The sequence below is a fragment of the Vitis vinifera genome, chromosome 7 (genome assembly GCF_030704535.1).
Source record: "Vitis vinifera cultivar Pinot Noir 40024 chromosome 7, ASM3070453v1".
In the NCBI taxonomy this organism is placed as follows: domain Eukaryota; kingdom Viridiplantae; phylum Streptophyta; class Magnoliopsida; order Vitales; family Vitaceae; genus Vitis; species Vitis vinifera.
In genome coordinates, this window is record NC_081811.1 from 26,918,191 (window position 1) to 26,937,281 (window position 19,091).

General features: G+C 38.3%; 1 protein-coding gene across 1 annotated transcript; it reads left to right on the forward strand.

Annotated features, from left to right (window-relative positions):
• Nucleotides 1-3,417: 3,417 nt before the first annotated feature.
• On the forward strand, nt 3,418-18,735 carry LOC100254172 (small RNA degrading nuclease 1). The gene is made up of 12 exons (XM_010654471.3): nt 3,418-3,565; nt 3,721-3,903; nt 3,989-4,078; nt 4,793-4,861; nt 5,638-5,778; nt 5,894-6,010; nt 6,081-6,150; nt 6,357-6,457; nt 7,154-7,288; nt 7,378-7,485; nt 17,287-17,391; nt 17,960-18,735. Exons 1-12 carry the CDS (start codon nt 3,533-3,535, stop codon nt 18,290-18,292), a joined length of 1,485 nt encoding a protein of 494 aa, XP_010652773.1. The 5' UTR covers nt 3,418-3,532; the 3' UTR covers nt 18,293-18,735.
• The last annotated feature ends 356 nt before the right edge of the window (nt 18,736-19,091 follow it).

Here is a 19,091-nt window from a genome sequence, read left to right on the forward strand (position 1 = left end):
GCCAATCAATTCTGATCGACAAGTTTTTTTGAGTCCGGTATTGCAATCAAACTAAACTTTGTGCAGGCTACATTGTAGAGAAGACTGTCGGCAGAATGGATGGGCTTGTTTTTTAGTGAGAAAATGTTATGAATGCAGTAATGTTAGCACATAGTTCTATGCCAGTTAGTTGGTGGGTCCATACAGTGTCAAAATTCTAGGTTTGCTGTAGTAATGGGATTGGTAGAGACCTCCCCCACTTTTGCCTCATCTCTGTTTATTATGTCTGGTTCGTTACCTTATAAAAAATGAATTAGTTCTGGATGTTAATCACTTGATACAGTGAGGTGTTTTGATGTGTTTAATTGAAGTATCAAGTGCTCAATTTCTGCAGGATTTTTCTTCCTTCAGCATTCACCCTAGAATCTCTGATTCTGTACTTCAGGAATCACCCTTGGTTTAGCTTCTTTCAATGATTTTGAGTGCAGCATCCACATTCTTCGGTATTCCTATTTGTTGGATAAACTTGTCATGGATGATGCAATTCCATGTTCTGGTGTTTTCTCAATGATGATTCCATTCAAGTAGAATTTTCCAAGCGTTGATTCCATTCTTGTTTATTCTGGTTGCGTAGAAAAGTCATCTTTAGTCCATTCTTTCTTGCCTTGATGGTTTGAAATGTTAATTGACAGTGTATTTTGTGAAGTCTGGCTCTGTTAATGTTAGTCATGTGTTCAGTGATCTTGTAATTGTTAGCTTTTGACATGTTTTGTCTTTCTTGAGGAGTTCATTAATTTTCATTATCTGATAAGAAGAGGGCATGGAACCACGAAGAACCTAAATCAATCAATTTTGTCCGATGTGTGCCAATAAAATTGAAGTGAGAAACTTCGTAGGTCATGTTCTATGGTACAAATGGCGGGGGTGAAGAAATAACATCTCTGTACTGAATGAGCTTCCTCCATGCTCAAATCAATCAACGATTGGAGGGGAAAAAACTAGATAGAACAAAACACGAATTAATTCCTTTTGAAAAACAGGGTCGTCAAAATGGTTTGGCTGTCTAATAGAAACATTGGCACCAGCAAAGAGCAAGGGTTTCACTTGAATGGGCAATGAGTTTGAAAAGCAAATAGCAATCTATCACTTGGGTTTGATCAGACGCTCCAGTGGGTCCGTTTACTGGTTTGAAAGAAAAATGCTGTCTTAGGCCACATTGTCAGACGACATAAGGATGGTTACTGCAGCAAACTGAACCGTTAGTCTGTTTTCGTGCATTTGTTGTTTCTGATGTGTCCATGCCCCTGTGTTGGGTGAGCCTTGCATCCATCATATTTTGGTTTCCGATGCCCATGACTTTATGTTGGGCCATCACACTTTCATCGAACTTCTCATGGGGTGTCCTTTTGACTACATCTTGACTCTTCCCAGCACGCTGGGCAGCTTTGAAGCTGATTAAGCTTTAGGAAGATAGATGACTCACCGCGTGTTTGTTTGACTGGCGAGAAACACTGGGGAAAAACAAAGGAAAAGAGAGGAAAATTTCCAGGTAAGAAGAGGTCAAATTTCAATATTAGATGTTGGGACTTGGGACATAGTCATGTGGTGATATTAATTGATACCGCGGAACCCGGCGGAGATTCTATTTATGAGACGTGTAGTGCAGGGGATATTGAAATGAAATGCGCTCGGACTCAGCTGTCAGATTCAATCCGCATTGGAGACATCCCGGGTGTCGGTGTTGAAGATCCACCAAACATTCCCTTGATGCCAATCCATTCATAGGATTTGTAATTTTTATCTTGAGGCCGAGCTGTAAGGCAATTGGTATCCACTATATATAGCCTATAGTCCAGTAAACGTTTTTTATTTAAGATTTTATTTAGTAAAAAATAGGATTTGATTTTCTCATATAAAAATATATGAAAAAAATACCTTTTAAATTAGTATTATCTATTTAATAATAATTTAAAATACATGTACTTTTTAATTAATCATTTAATTATTTTTAAAAATATCCCTTTTACTTATCATATCATTCAAATTACTTGATAACTATATTTCTCGTATAAATGTTTTCCTTTCATATATTATTATTATTATTATTTTATTTAAAAAAAATTTCTCAAGAAACAAACATTTAGTAGAATTATTATTTTAGTTTCCTAAAAATTTAGGAAATATTGTGTAAAAAAAACTCCTATTTAAATAGGACTAATTTTTTTTTTCCTATAATTTTAAGAAGAAATGTTATCAAACAAATTTTATTTAATCATAATTACCAATTCAAAAAATAATAAAGTTGTTTATTAAATAATAAATTAATAATATATAATTATTTTAATTATAATTAATTTATTCAATATAAAATAATTAATTATTTATTTTTATACTATATATCAAAATACAACCATATTGTAAAATATTTTATATCTAAAAAACTCTTACAGCAAATTTTATTTTTTATTATATTAAATAATTATTAATATTATATAATAAATACAAATTATTATTGGTTTATTTATTAGCAAGAATATGAATTTATTTTTAACTTATTAATATTATAATAAATTCTTTTTTTTTTTCAAATTCTTACTTTATAATGTTTCTAACAAAAAATCTCAAATAATAAAATAATAATAATAATAATAATAATAATAATAAAATATCTAAAAAGAAGATAAACATTTGCATAAAAGAGTCAAGTTATCAATTGATTTAGATGACATAATAAGTAAAAGAGACGTTTTTGGGAATAATTGGATGACTCATTAAAAAAATGTAAGTGTTTTAAATTATTTTTAAATAGATGAAAATAATATTAATTTAAAATTTTTGAGATTATTTTTCCTATATTTTTTCATTAGTGAATCAAATCCTATTTTTCCCTTTTATTTATAGTCTCGAAAGATTCTATTTGTTTAAATTGTTTTTTGTTATTATTTTCAAATGGAAAAGAAAGTAGGATAAAGTGTTTTTTTAATTTTATTTTTACTTAAAATGAGTTATTTTTTTACTTTAGCAACATTATTGAAATATTCTATCAAACATACTTAATTTTTTTAATAAATTAAATTAACTTATTAAATCATATTACATCATTCATTGATATTAGTGGGGTCTTACTTATTAATTGGATTTGAGAATTATCCTACCAAAAAGTGTGAACTTCCTCTGCAGGCTGCGAATTTGGGCAGACCAGGGCCTGACCTTGAGGGACTAGCACCCACTAGGCCCATGATTACTGGGCCGATTATGGGCTCTATTAAATAAAAATAATAATTATGGAGAGAGGAAATGAAGAGAAGTGAAGAGTTTTTCTTTTGGGGTGGTTCAATATTTATGGATGAGAATGCCTTGGGCTTTTCAAAAATGAATGCTGAGGTCTTCCATTTGCTAATCTTGAATGGGCCCAATCCGAATTGGGCCAATTGGATTCCGCCCATAAAGCACATTTGATTCTCCATCCAAAAGCCGAAGGCACGGTGGTTTCATCTTCGCGCTAACCCTAGCCTCACCCCGTAAACCCTAGTCGTCACTGCCAAAACCTCTCATGGATAACACACTCGTCAACGCTGAGAAAGAGGTAATCGCATTTTTATTGAGTTTCCTTTGGTGTTGCTCAGACTCATCTCAATACTGAGAGTAATGGATTGATTTCTCTCTCTCTGTGCTTGCTGAAGTTTTTTCTCGGCGTGGACAATTGATTCGAGTTTTTGTATTGTACTTGAATGTGGCTAGGTTCTCGTTGAAATGGTGAAATTGGCTCAGAAACGAGGATTGGAGGGCTCCAAAGGAAGCTGGAAGGATTTTCTGAGTACTTACGATAGGAAGCTTGGGCCAAGCTTGAGCGATCCATCGAGGAGGCCTGTTGATACATTGGTGTCTTTTCTGAAGACATTCTCCAAAGAGGAAGACCTAAAGGCCTGTATCTGGTTATTTATTTATACAATGCTCATGTATTCATCTGCTAATTCTTGAGTGTCGTTCTTCTTCTTCGTTTTTGCAGTTTTTTGCAAAAATATTGCAGTGTTATGCAAACCGCAAGGTAGTTGAGGAATTCAAAACGAAGTCTCATGGAAAGGAGTCCCCCGAGCAGGTGTGGCTTAGCTTCCATTGTCTATTAATGATCTTTTTTTTTATTGTTTAGCTTTTCTTTTATTATCTCAAAATTGTGATGCAATTTGCAGCGTTGGTTTTGATTCTTGTGTAAGATAAAAGCAACAGCCCAGCCCACCCCGCCACCTTTCCTTTTTCGATGTAGCTTTGTTAGGCCTAGACAGCTCCTTTAGTTTCGACCATGGATCGAGCCAAGTATCACAACTCCTTCTACCCCTCCTATATGTTGTCCTTTTCGTTTCATGTTGGCGGCAGTTTTTGATTTTATCATTTTCTTTATTTTCGGGTAGAATTGAAATTCATTGAAAAAATGTAACTCAACATGCACCATCCCTTCAATTCAATTTGATGATGAGGAAACTGGTCACATCAGACACTGCTATCTTTTAAAGTGTTACTATGACCTAAGTTCACTAAACCAGTTCAATAATCCATTGCTCTATCATGATTTATTTGTTTTAATAAGTTATTACCCTCTCATGACAAAACAAATTCAACATCCCTTTGTTTTACTACTCTCTCAGAACAGAAGTGTTTTCTCTTTCACTGATGGGCTTCATTCTCTTATTTTATTCTTCTAATTTTTTGTGGCTAGTTAGTAGCTTTTGCTGCTGGTACTCTTGAGATTTACATTTTCTGATTTTTCTATTGATATTAATTGTTATCCTTATTAACTTGTTATTTGGCAGTGCAGAGGCTGATCCGCTTAACTCTTGAACATCCGCAATACCCATTAGATTATTCATTCCCATCCCATGAAGAGGTTTGCTGTTAAAATCTTTGCTCACTTTTTCTTTTCGTGTTTTCTGTTAATGTTTTTGGGAATGCCATGAGAATCATCGCTTGCATGCTGCTGCTGACTCAAATTTTGCTTGCCATAACAACATGCGATACTGAACTTAATATTATTGTTTTATTTGTTTTTAATTGATGATGCAACTCAACCTGGTTTGATAAAGCCTTATCTCCATTTGTCTGGTCCCAACTATGTAGATACTACTTTGTCATTTACACTCTTATGGAGCCATTTTTATTAAAAGTTTAGGCCATTATAACTTTTCTCATCACTATAAGTCCTACTGTTTTAACCTTTCTCATATCGATATAGGACTTGTAACTTGAACCATAGCGCTACTCCTTACTGCTGCACTATCCTTTTCTTTAATAACAACTAATGCAGTCACTCTTCTTTGGAAGAGAATATTGTTCTATAACTTGTCTGTTTCAACTTGGTATAGTCATCTTGTCCAATGTTTTTCCATTATATCTTGAAGAAATGAGACGAAGACTGATATGTGTTGGAAGGTGCTTTTGTATTAAAAAGAACTATTGAATGTTGCTTCTTGTTTAATTTCCAGAAACCTTGCTTTCATGGACTTTTATCATAATTCCAATGAAATTGAAACTTATTTCTACCCTCCTTTTAAGCGTCCATTGACCTTCTTGGTAAACATTCATGGCTTCTATTTGTTCTTATACTTTTTTGTGTGGCTATTGGACTGATTTGGCTTTTTGTTAACTTGGGGGAATGGTGAGCAGGGGTGGATGGTTACAAAAATTCGTCAAAAGTTCAAGTTTACAAGATCAAATGCAATGCTTGCTGTTGATTGTGAGATGGTTCTCTGTGAAGATGGAACTGAAGGTTTAGTGAGGGTATGTGTTGTGGATCGCAATTTACAGGTACTAATGGAACTTTTTAAACCTTATATGCTATATAAGCATCTTTTCTCCCATTACATTACCAACCTTCTCTAAGAGAAGGTCTTGAATATCACTTTGGAATATTGTCTTTCAGGTCAAACTTAATGAACTTGTAAAGCCCCATAAAGCGGTTGTAGATTATAGAACTGAGATTACTGGAGTCAGTGCAAAAGATTTTGATGAAACTACTTCCTCATTGGTAGATATACAGGTAACAAGCATTTGATTTTTTAAGTTGTCTGGAATTACTTTTTATGTTGAACTGGTGGAGCATTTTGTAGAGATCCATGAAGAAGCTATTATCACATGGAGCTGTTTTAGTTGGTCACAGTTTGCATAATGATCTGAAAGGTTGGTTAAGCAACATAGCCAAATATTAGTTTCTTTTGACTTTGTTTTCCCATTACAATACTCTAAAATTTGTATTTTCCCCCTTTTCTAAGTGAATTTGTTCAACACCTTTGCCTACTAGCTACAAGCTGCATGTACTTTTGTATGTTGTATTTGACTTTTGTTGTAATGTAGTGATCTTAAACGTTTCGTCCTTTTGGTTACAGCACTGAAGTTGGACCATGCAAGGGTGATTGACACTGCATTTATCTACAAATATGAGAACCAACCTATTAACAGAAGACCTTCTTTGAACAATCTGTGCAAGGCAAGTTCCTTAAATTTTTTGATAATAGCTAGTTCTTGAAAACGTGAGTGTGTTATTATTTCTGTGTTTTTTCCTATAATATTTATGTTATTTTTACCTGTCAGATCTATTTATTTACTTCTCCAAGTTTGATCCCTTTCTCTCACTAAGTGCTTATTGTCTACTTGAGTCTTGTTTAAAAAAGACCTTCAAGAATCCACTTACGAAATGTTCCTAGCAAATGTATTATTTATTCCTGGTTGTTTGGGCTGATGTCTTTATAACACTTATGAACAATACCATATGTTCTGTTGTTGGTTATTATTTCATTTGGACCCTGTATTCTTTGATTGCAAGATCTTACATCTTATGCTTATCCATTTGAATGAAAAGACGAGCAACTATGTTAACTGTTCCATGTATTGTTTTGACAGTTTCCATCCAAAGGCTGAAAACTTCTTTTCTTAACTTACTTTGGTCGGAGACTAAATTGTTTATAAAAGATGGTCCGTCAACCTTTTTGAAGTTTATTGATTGGATGGGTTCCTATTAAGGGAGGGGTTGGTTTTTTTTTGTATATCATTGCGGACGGTTTTTTGTTTCACTTGTTAGGGGGTGAGTACTTCCCTTTCTGTTCTGTACATTTTGAGTTGCTATTTTAGCACCTCCCTGTAATACAATACTTTTCTTATAAAAAAAATTGTATTGTTTTGACAGTCTATCTTGGGCTATGAAGTGCGTCAGAAGGATGCTCCGCACAATTGTCTAGATGATGCATCTGCTGCAATGAAACTTGTTCTTGCCAAGTTAGAGCAAGGGTTGGATGATGCTATTCCCTTTGTTCATGAAGATGTAAGTGCAGAAAACATTTAATTTTTTTTGGTTTCTTCTAATTTCTAATGAAACATATTTTCCAAGTTAGTGCACCTTTGAAATTGTAGGTGCCTGAAAATGAAATGGCGAAGCTGCTTCTCCACAGGATACCAACTGATGTGCCCATTGAAGAGTTAAATAGAATTATTCCTGGGGAATTTACCATGGAACACCAGGTTCAGTATATCTTATTGGTATTTCATTTTCTTTAGAAGAGTGTGACCCAGGACTCGTGATTATGTTGGATGTTGCAGGTATCATGCCTCCCAGATCATTTGGACTCATCATATGATGAGTCCCATGAAAATTATCTTATAGTGCTGACTCCTTTCATTACCATCTGTGATTCTTTTTTCTAATGTCCTGAAACAACGAACCATGTTCATAAAAGTAGGGTTGTTGATGAGTAATATAGGATTGGGTTCAGATTTGTTGATCATTCATATGAGATGAACTTCATTCTTAAACTCAAACTTGTTAATGGGTTGAGACTTGCTTACTTGATCACTTTCCTCCTAAGCTACTATCAAATCTAAATCTCATTAGAGCTTGAATTTTACAGAATTTCATCAAAATTGTGATCAAAATTTTGGTTTTGGGTTGCTGATGACACAAAAATTGAGAGGAAAATTGGTAGCGCTGATATTAGGGGAAAAGTTGCCAAAAAATTGGTTAGTGATTTCATCTCACTGCCAATATCAAATTTCGCTAATAAATCAATGATTTAGCACTGGTTTTTTGGTAATTTTTTAATTATCATTTTATTTTTATTTTAAATTTATATTATCATTGTGTTTTAAATTATCCTTTTTTTTGTATTTATCTTAGATGAATATAGATTGATTAATAAGAATTTAAGTTATTTTAATTAATTTAAATTTATTTACTTTCAATATATATATATATATATATATATAGGTCAATATTCTCTATGTATATCGCCTTCTGTAAAAAATGAGAGAGAGAGAGGGTGAGAGCGAGGGGGAGGGTGACGACAACAATGTGAAATCGAATCGGAAAAGGCAGAAGTTCGGGGTGGAATCGAAAATCTTTGAAGAAGAGGTAAAACCCTACTCTTCATTGTGGAAAGCAAAAAAGGTGTATCCTCATGGGTTAGATTGGGGCCGGCAAGCGTCGGGATTTTTCTAGAAGGGTTGGACCAGTGTTTTAAGGATGGGAAAAATGACAAATGGGAGAAGGGATGGAAGGAAAAGGGGAGAAGGTATTCCATGGTGCATGAAGTTAATAAGGCGGGAAGCTTCATCAGGTTAGGAGTCATAGATGCGGAGGAGAAAAGGTATAGTATCTGCATCCCGAGAGGCAGAGGGGGAAGAGAGGGATGGCCAGTCATGGCGGAAGTGGTGCGGAACTTGTATACAAGGATTGATAGTAGGGAGAAAAACAAGGACGAGCCAACCCCTGAAAGAGTGCCATCTGAAATGGGAAAGAGATGGGGGAATAGGAATAGCATCTGGGTCAGGATGGGGATTAAGGGAGAGGACATCTGCAGAAATGTGGATCGGTTGGGACAATGCTTGGTTGGAAAATGGAACCCTAAGGCAGCAGGAGGAGGGGATTTGGCGAGGATGGGGTGGCTGATGGCGAGTGTTTGGGGGTTAAAAGGGAAGTTAGGGTTGGCCTGGATGGATGAGGGTCAGGCCCTATTGGAATTTGAAAAGGCGGCAGAAGTCAGGAAAATTTTCGATGTCGGGGAAAGGCTGGTGGGGGGGATTCACGTTGATCTGGAGCTGTGGAGTCCGACCTATGGGTGTTTGGAAGAAGGGGAAATAGAAGAGGAAGTTTGGGTGAGGATTAAAGGTTTGCCGCTGTCGCTTTGGGTTCCTAGCATTTTGCGAAGGGTGGGAGATCAGTGCGGGGGCTTTGTAGCCATGGATGCTTCGATGGAGAAAATGGAAAACCTCCGGTGGGCGAGGATTCTGGTGAAGACGAAGAGAGGCGAGTTGCCAAGCTCGATAGAAATTGGAGTTGAAGAGACCATATATCATTTCCTGCTTTGGTGGGAAGTAATGCCTTTGATCAGACAGAAGCCGGAGGACTGTCGGGGAGCAATAGATCGTGAGGAAAGGGATGACGGAGGCGCACGCGCTGGCCGACGAGTGGGGCAGCGCAGGTCTCAAGGCACTACTACGGTCAGACGATGTGATGGAAGGGCAGTCGGACGGGATGGGTAGGGTCTCATCGATGGGCCGGATCCAATTCGAGTTGATGCTCCGGGCTTCAAAGGATGGGGCGGAAGATGGGTCGACCTTGGATGGGCTTAATGGGCCCAATTTGGGCCTTAGGAGGGACGGGGGGCCTAGCCTGCATTCAATATTTGGATCAGTAGTGACAAAAGAGGTTAGAAGTGGTGGGCTTGGGCCGATGGGCAGATCGAAAGGCCCAAAAGGCAAGGAGAAAGTATTAGAGGAGGACCCTGGGCCGCGATCTGGGCCATTTCTGGACCAAAGAAAGTGTAGCGGGCCGTCTTCGAGTTGGTTGCAGGAGAATGGGGCGTAGCTTGGTGGGCCTCCAGGCAAGAAGAGAACAGACCTGAAGGTGAGCCAGCCTAAAACAGGCCCGATGGAGGCCTTAGTTCAATCTAGGTTGTTTGGTGAAGCCAACATTGAGCTAGAATTTCTAAGAGCGAGGGAGAAGGAAACTGAGATTGCTCAGAAGGCCAATCCCCCCTCGAGGCGTTGGTAGACAGTGCTCTACAGAATGAAGCTATGAGGTATGAGGCTTTATCAACTCTAGGGGGTTTATGGGACTCGGGGAATCCTTCTCTTCCTTCTTTGTTTTCTCTTGGTCGGACTCCAGAGGGGGAGTTCTTTGATCATTTTGGGGTGATAAGGGAGGTATGCCAGAATGGCAGGGAATCACAAGGGCAAGGTGCAGCTGGCACTAGGGCGAGTGGTAGTGTATGTTGGGATCTGGTTGAATTCAAAGGCCCCCTAGCAACGGCAAGGGATTAGGAGGGGGGGTCTTCACAGTATGAGATTCAAGAAGAAAGGGGGGAAGGGGACTTGGATTGACAAGAAAGTAGCCTAGCAAGGTTCAGCCAATTTCTGGGCTTTTCGACTGATGGTTTGGAAAAGGATATATTAAATTTTTTGATCAAAATTAGGAAAAGAAGGGAAAAGATTCATAGTAAAGGATTATTGGAAAAATCGAGGTTTGAAAGGGAGCTAAAGAGGTTGGAATGCTCAGTGAATTATGGGGGGGATGGCAAAAAGAAATGCCCTATTCAGGGCAAAGGGGTGCAGACGGTGATTGATTAATGAATCTCAAATTGTTAAGCTGGAATGTGAGGGGGGTGAACGAAAGCACGAAAAGGAAGGTAATTAGATCGGTTATTAGGAAGCAGAAGGTGGATCTCTTCTGCATCCAGGAGACAAAAATTCAGGATATGACTGACAGGGTGGTGAGAAGTTTAGGGACGGGTAGATTTTTAGATTGGAAGGCCCTGAATGCGTGTGGTTCGGTTGGGGGTATCTTGATTTGCTGGGATAAGAGAGCACTGGATTTGCTGGAGTGGAAGGTGGGTCAGTTCTCTTTATCCTGCAGATTCAGGACAGTGGAGAATGGGGTGACTTGGGCTTTTACGGGGGTATATGGCCCGTTCACTAGACTTGAGAGGGAGTGGTTGTGGGAAGAAGTAGGGGCGATCAGAGGAATTTGGGAGGGGCCTTGGTGTCTAGGTGGTGATTTCAACATTACCCTGGCTCAAGGTGAGAGAAGTAGGCAAGGGAGAATAACTTCAGCTATGAGGAGGTTTGCGGAAGTTGTAGATGAGCTAGGTCTTGTGGACCTTCAACTGCAAGGGGGTGCCTTCATGTGGAGTGGGGGCCTGAATAGTCTGTCAAGGGCTTGACTAGATAGATTTTTGGTTTCTCCTTGCTGGCTTGATCAGTTTAGTAGGGTGAGCCAGCGTAGGCTTCCCAGGCCGACCTCGGACCGCTTTCCAGTATTACTTGAGGGGGGTAGTTGGAGGAGAGGGCCTACCCCCTTCAGATTCGAAAACATGTGGTTCAAAGTCGAGGGGTTCAAGGATTTAATCCGGAGTTGGTGGTGGGGAATAGAGGTCAGTGGCAGCGCCGGTTTTAGATTGTCGGCGAAATTGAAGGAACTGAAGCAGAAGCTTAAAGTTTGGAATAGGGAGGAGTTTGGTAATCTGGAAAGTAACAAGGAGGCTGCGATCCAGCAAGTGGAGTATTGGGACAGAGTGGAGGATGAAAGAAGCTTGACAATGGAGGAATTAGCTTGTAAGAAGGAAGCCAAGGAGGATTATGCCAAGTGGGTAGATCTGGAAGAAACTCAATGGAGGCAGGTGTCAAGGGAACTTTGGTTGAAGGCAGGGGATAGGAACACGGGATATTTCCACCGAATGGCTTCTGCCCATAGGAGAGTTAATCACAAGGACAGAATTAAAATCAATGGGCTTAGACTGACAGAGGAGCGTGAAATTAGAGAAGGGGTAGCAAATGCATTTCAGTAGCAATTTTCCGAAAGTTCGGGGTGGAAGGCGGACATTGGAAGCCTTCTTTTTAATCAAATTAGTGTGCAAGAGGTAGAGATGCTGGAGGCTCCCTTCACTGAGGGTGAAGTCCAGTCGGCCCTGATGGAAATGAATGGGGATAAAGCCCCAGGCCCTGACGGGTTCTTTGTTTTCTTTTGGCAATGCTGCTGGGATTTCATCAAGGAGGAAATATTGGAGATGTTTAAGGAGTTTCATGACCAGAATATGTTCCTTAAGAGTATTAACAACACTTTTCTGGTGCTGATTCCTAAGAAAGAAGGGGCTGAGGATTTAGGAGATTTCAGACCCATCAGCCTTTTGGGGGGTCTCTATAAGCTGCTGGCAAAGGTGTTGGCCAACAGGCTTAAGAAAGTAATAGGTAAAGTAGTCTCCCACGATCAGAATGCGTTTGTCACGGGTAGGCAGATTCTTGACGCCTCTCTAATAGCAAATGAAGTGATTGACAACTGGAATAAGAAGGGGGATAATGGGGTTATCTGCAAGTTAGATATAGAGAAGGCCTATGATAGTATTAATTGGCAATTCCTCTTGAAGGTCATGGAAAAAATGGGATTTGGCGCTAAGTGGCTGAGGTGGATGTGGTGGTGTATTTCCACAGCCAAATTTTCAGTTATGGTGAATGGAACGCCAGCTGGTTTCTTTTCGAGTTCAAAAGGGCTGCGGCAAGGGGACCCCCTGTCCCCTTACCTTTTTGTCATGGGGATGGAAGTGTTGAGTGTTCTTATCAGAAGGGCTATGGAGGGGGGTTTTATCTCAGGGTGCAAAATTCAGCGTGATAGAGGGCGGGCTGTCCACATTGCTCATCTGCTTTTTGCCGACGACACTATTGTCTTTTGTGAGGCGAAGAAGGAGTACTTAACGAATTTAAGTTGGATTTTGTTCTGGTTTGAAGCCGCGTCAGGGTTAAGAATTAATTTGGCTAAAAGTGAGATTATTCCAGTAGGGGAGGTGCAAAGGATAGAGGAGCTGGCTGTGGAGTTAGGGTGTAGGGTGGGGCAGTTGCCGACTGTGTATTTGGTGGTGCCTAATAAGGCTGCCTATGGGTGGGATGGGGTAGAAGAGAAAATGAGAAGGAGGCTTGCCCTTTGGAAGAGCCAATATATTTCAAAGGGTGGGAGAATCACTCTAATCAAAAGCTCTATGGTTAGCATGCCAGTGTATCAGATGTCTTTATTCCGTATGCCCATTTCTGTGGCAAGAAGATTAGAAAAATTGCAAAGAGACTTTTTGTGGGGGGAGGGGGGTCACATGGAGAGGAAAGCTCATCTGGTTAAGTGGGAAGTGGTGTGTGGGGATAAGGTGAATGGGGGGCTGGGAATTAGGAAGTTTACCATTATGAATAAAGCGTTACTTGGCAAATGGACTTGGAGATTCGCTTCGGATAAGGAGGCCCTTTGGAAGCAAGTGCTGGTGGCTAAGTATGGACAAGAGGATTACGGTTGGAGGACCAAAAAGGTTGTGGGTGCGTGTGGGGTGGGGGTGTGGAAGGAGATCTTAAAGGAAGCTGGATGGTGCTGGGACAAAATGGTGTTCAATGTGGGGAAAGGTAATAAAATCAGATTCTGGACTGACGTGTGGTGCGGGGATGCAGCGCTGTCCCAAAGGTTCCCGTATCTCTACATCTTGGTAGCCAATAGAAATGCGATAGTTGAAGACCTGTGGGACCAGAATGTTGGGGAAGGAGGTTGGAATTTGAGATTTATAAGGGATTTTAATGACTGGGAGGTGGAGATGGTAGGTGAGTTGCTCCAAGCGTTGAGAGGACTCAGGATAACTTGGGAGGATGACTCGGTTTCTTGGAAGGGAGGGGGAAGTGGGCAGTTTAGAGTGAAAGATGCGTATAGCTGGTTGGATAGGCCTATGGATGTCAACTTTCCGAAAAACAAAATTTGGGTGGGAAGAGTCCCAAATAAAATCATGTTTTTTGCGTGGGAAGCGACTTGGGGAAAGATCTTGACTCTTGATAGGCTCCAAAAGAGAGGCTGGCAGCTCCCTAATCGGTGTTTTTTGTGTGCTTGTGAAGCGGAAAGTGTGGATCACATTCTTATTCATTGTACAGTGGCCAGAGTGCTATGGGACTTAGTGTTGGGTTTAGTTGGGGTCAAGTGGGTGTTCCCTAATACTGTAAAGGAGGTTTTATATAGTTGGGGGGGGGGGGGGGGTGCTTTTGTGGGGAAAAAAAGAAAAAAATTCTGGATTCCATTCCGTTATTCATTTTTTGGATGGTTTGGAAGGAAAGGAATAGATTAGATTTTAGGGGGGGGGGGGGGGGGGGTTTAGCAATTCAGAGGTTTAAATATTCTTTTGTATGTAATATCTAAGATTGGGCTAAATTGTATATGGAAGAGGAGCTGCATTCCCTTTTAGATTTCCTGAAGTGGCTTGCCTCCAGTTAAGGGGTGGTTTGTTTTTTTGGCTTTTTGCTTGTTTGGCCTTTGTTGCCTTGTATACGCCCTGTATACGTTGGGGCTCTTTAGCCTTTTCTTTTAATGAATTGTGTTTGCTTATCAAAATATATATATATATATATATATATATATATATATATATATATATATAGAAGATTAATTATAGTAATTTTAAGTTTTTTTTATTTATGATATTGATATGTTTTAGGGTAAAATTTAAACTTTTTATAAATGTAATGTGTTTTAAATATTGAAATATAATATGTTTTCAAACAATGCAATTCAATGAAATTAAATTTTTATCTCCCATTAGTATTTATTTTCTTTTCAAACCCAAATTTATTAGTAGTGCATGCTATAGTTTTAACTAATGCTACGTATTTTGTCATACATATATTGTTTTGTTAAAAAACTAGTTTTTGTTTTTTGACATTAATACTTTCAATATTCAAATTTCCTATCAGTGTGCATCATATTATTGTTCAACATCACAAATTTATTATGTGTATATTGTTTTCCAAAAAAAAGTAATTTCAATATGTGTATTATTAATTGCATTATCATTTCTTAGAATTTTTTCCAAGTTTTTTTATGAGTTTTGATCGATTTCCTTTCCATCAGATTTTTTTTCCAAAATTTTTATTCAATATTTTTTATATTTTAGTAAAATCCAACTCTTGATATTCTGCGACTTTTGATATTTTAATCCTTGAATCTCACTTAACCTGTCTTTTTGTATGTTGTACTTTGGAAACTGTAGTAATCAATTTATGTACTTATTAACAACGAAAGGGTTGTTATTATTAAGAATTCCATTGTATGTAATCATTTTTGAAAAAGGAGATATGTTGCTAAGTGTTAACTGTTAATATCTGACCTTAAACTTCTGACTGAAGCTGATGTTATATGCTTGACCCTTTTAATTTTCCTTCTCATATGTACATATGGGCAATCAAGAAATATATTAACAATGTCTTGGAAATGGGAGCACCAGAGGACACAATGTGTACAATAGATATCAACAGACAAGCAAAAAGAAGGAAGAGAAAAAAACAACTCTTTTCTACTTGAATCTCTGTCTATCAACAATGCCTACCATGGTCATTAAATAATCATTTATGTACACTCTAACCCATTTCAAAAATTGCATAAAGGGAACTTTGATTGATTGGTTATTCTGTTCAATATTATTCTAATGACCTATTTATTTTCTTCTGTATAGTCTTAAACAAACATAGATAAGCGCACTCCAAGCTTCCTTTGGCTCAAAGGACCATGCTAATTCAAGATATCTTTTACTGAAGAGTTCATCACACCAACTATTCTGATTTAAGAGTAAACTAGTTGCCACTGGATTCTTGCTTTAGAACAACAGGAGAATATGATCAACCGATTGTTTTTCACCTTCACACTTATAATATCTGCTTGATAATATCTATCCTCTCCTTTTAAGCTGATGTAGCATGAAAATCCTAACCCAAATTGTTTCCCTTGCAAAGAAACTCACCGTCATTGGGACCCAAAGGTTCTGTACTATGTTCACAGGGAGAAGCTTTCTTCTTCCTTGTCCCAAAGGAAGAAGAAAAAGATTTGACTGAGACTTTATCACATTTTGAGTCCATCTAAACTAATCTATCCTCTTTATCCCTTCTAATGGTGTTCTCTTGCAATCTTTGAAAAAAAAAAAAAAAGCTTCCATTCCTTCAAGTTCCCAATCATAGAGTTGTCGTGAAAAGCAAGGACTTCATCAGTTCTCATCCTCAACATGTTCTTACACCTCTGCTACTCATGAGTCTTTTGCAATGTCTATAGCAAATAACACAGTGAAGGACTCTCCTGATGATGGGTTGCTGCAACATCTATTTTTAGTTTTACACTCCTTCCATTGCCTACCATGAAGTAAGATTTACTTTTAAAGACTTTCCACTTGTTTCAGTAATCCCACCCCATAACCATTCCACACTTCCCTCAGCCAACTTCTACTCTCTTCCCCAATTACAGCCTGTTTTTGAATGGATTCTCTCTCTTCATAGCAAATCTCTAACTCCATTTATTGAGGAGTGCCTTGTCAATGGTGGAGAGATCTTCTCCAGGCTTAAGCTCATCTGTCTCGAAATGACAACTAATGACATGAAATAAATTGGTAAACTAAATAACTTACTTTTTAATAGAGTGAGTCTCCCTCCTTGAGAGAGGTATTGCTTCTTCCATTCAACCAGCCTTCTCTGAAATATCTTCTTTACCACATTCCTACTCCTTGCTTATTTATGAGGAGCTCTCAAAGGTAGACCCAAGTAGGTAGGGAGAAGTTTCCCCACCCTTTAGATCAGAGCAGAGATCAATTTCTCCACATTAGTAATCCTCGAATTGGAATCAGCTCACCTTTCTCCAAGTTGATTATTAAATCAGGTATGGCCTCAAACCTCATGAAGGTCCAGTTTCAGTACTTCATTTGCTCTTGATTGGCAATACAGAGAATAAGGATATGGTCAGCAAACAAGAGATGTGACACCTCCATCCCCTCACCACCTCTTCCATCCATCTTGAAGTCCCCCTCCCTGGCCCTCTTCACAATACTAATGAGTGCATCCATTGCCAAAAAAGTAAGTGGGAAGAGAGAGGGTCGCCTTGGCTCAAACCCCTATAACTCTGAAAGAAGCCACTTAGGGTCTTGACGAGAAAAGTTTATTTTTATTTGGAAGAAAGAATCTAGAATATATGGATTCTCATAATATATTTTGAATGTTAAATAATCATAATACAGTGTGATATGGTTAAGACTTACAGTTTATTTTGTTGTATTTTTTAATTTTTTGACAGCTTTGTTGTACGTTTATGAACTGATTGAGAAATACAAATCAACTCAATCATAGTAAAAGTCATTACTTGATATAATTGAGATTTTGTTATACGAGGCCAACAATTTGCCTGATGGATCTTCATTAATAGCCATGTGGGCATATTTCCAACTTCATGTTTGGGTGTGAATTGCACTGCTATGAAGTTTCTAATGGTTGATAATTTGTTGGCAGCCAAGGAAGAAAGTTCGAGGAGAATATTATTCTGCCCTTGCCATCTTTAGGAATTCACAAGAGGCATATGAAGCATTTGAAAACATTCGAGGGACCCAAGGAAAGGTGTATACCAGATATCTCTTTTTTCTAAGTTCAATACTATCCTAGGTTTTAAATGGGTTTCTAATGGCTATAGACAATCTTAGAATGCCTTGAAGCTTTAAAAATTTAGCCAGGGTCTGAATGGCCTATGCCTAATGAGTTAAGACATGGTGAAAGGTGGGCTTTTTGCCTCTTTTTGTGTCTTGAGCCTTGAGATATATGCTTCACACAATCATTTGAATTTCTTTTAAAAAAATTTTAAGTAATTAACCATGTTTCACGAGTTATTTACTTTAATTTAATAACTTTCAGCCTCATGATTTTTATTTATTTATTTATTTTGTTTAACCTTGTTATGTTTTTTAATATCACAATTTTCTGTCTTTTCTTAATAGTTCCACTTATAATTTCATTAAAAACTCATGTGCTGCAAGATTACGGATTTTCATGCTATAGAAACATTCCTAATCCCTTCACCCATTGGCTTTCCTGTTTTTATTTTGAAGTAAGAGAGGGAGGGGGAGGGAAGCCTATCTTTTACTAGTTATTTGGATTATGAATTATATCTTGTTGGTCTGCCTTATGTTAGGATTCATCTGGACGGTCACAGAAGTCCGTCTCATTTCAGCTCGGCACAGGAGCAACTGCTAGTCTATATGTTCGGAAAATGGCACATAATGATTCCCTTGGTCAAGTCTCATCAAGGAAGAGATCCCCCCAAGTTGAGGAGATCTCAGGTGACTCCAAGAAGTTAAAGACGGAGGAAAAAACAGGGGACAAGGAGATGATGGTAGACACAAATCAGTGTGAAGATCATATGAAAGAGATTGAAAGGTTGAAAGCAGTTCTGAGTCAAAGAGATAATGAAATATCCACCTTGCATAAGATCATAACTTCCCTTACAAGGAAACAAGGACTCTAAACATGGCAGTGGATGCACAGGGTGTTTTTGGCAGTAAAATATTCTACATCAAATGGCATATTGATTTTTCATGAAGAGGACCTGTGGCTGGAATTACTTGGAGAAGGTATGGCTGGGGAGAACAGCAAACTGGCTGATAGATAAAATATGGGTTGATGAATATGCTGCTGAATCAGGGAGGAAATGGCGCAGGTCTGTTTTGGCTTGGTGTGGGGTGATCTGCAGGTACCGGAGGCATTTGTTTGTTGTATTGGGATTAAGGGAAGAATTCCAAGTTTTGGCACTATTAAGGGTATTTCTTTTCTCCTTTTTTGTTTGTTCTCTTTCTTGTACTAACATAACTTATAGCACCTTCTTTAAGTAAGCTGTTGATGTTGCCATTAGTGATTAGATGGATATAAAGATGGGAAGAATCAAATTAGTAAAAAAATTTGTGATCAAAATGTGAGAATCATTATAGTAGTATAACCATGGGCTCAGTGGGCATGTAGCTCACAATTCACTGCCTAATTGGACCACAGCATATGTGCTAAGGACTTCCACTGCATATTGGTTTTGAGCATCTTTTCTAATTCTCAAGGGGTGTATTTTTTCTGATATTCAAGTTTGTTGTTTGGGTAATGTGGATTGCTCATCAGTTAGGTCCTCCGCTCGTTAAGTAGTGTTTGTTTTATCAAGTTAAATTAAATTTTATTTAGATTCAAGGAAAAAACACAAATATCACCTTAGTATCTTTTCTCATTCTTCTCTTTGTTACAGTCTTTGTTACAGCCTCCTAGATGTAATCGACATTATCAGC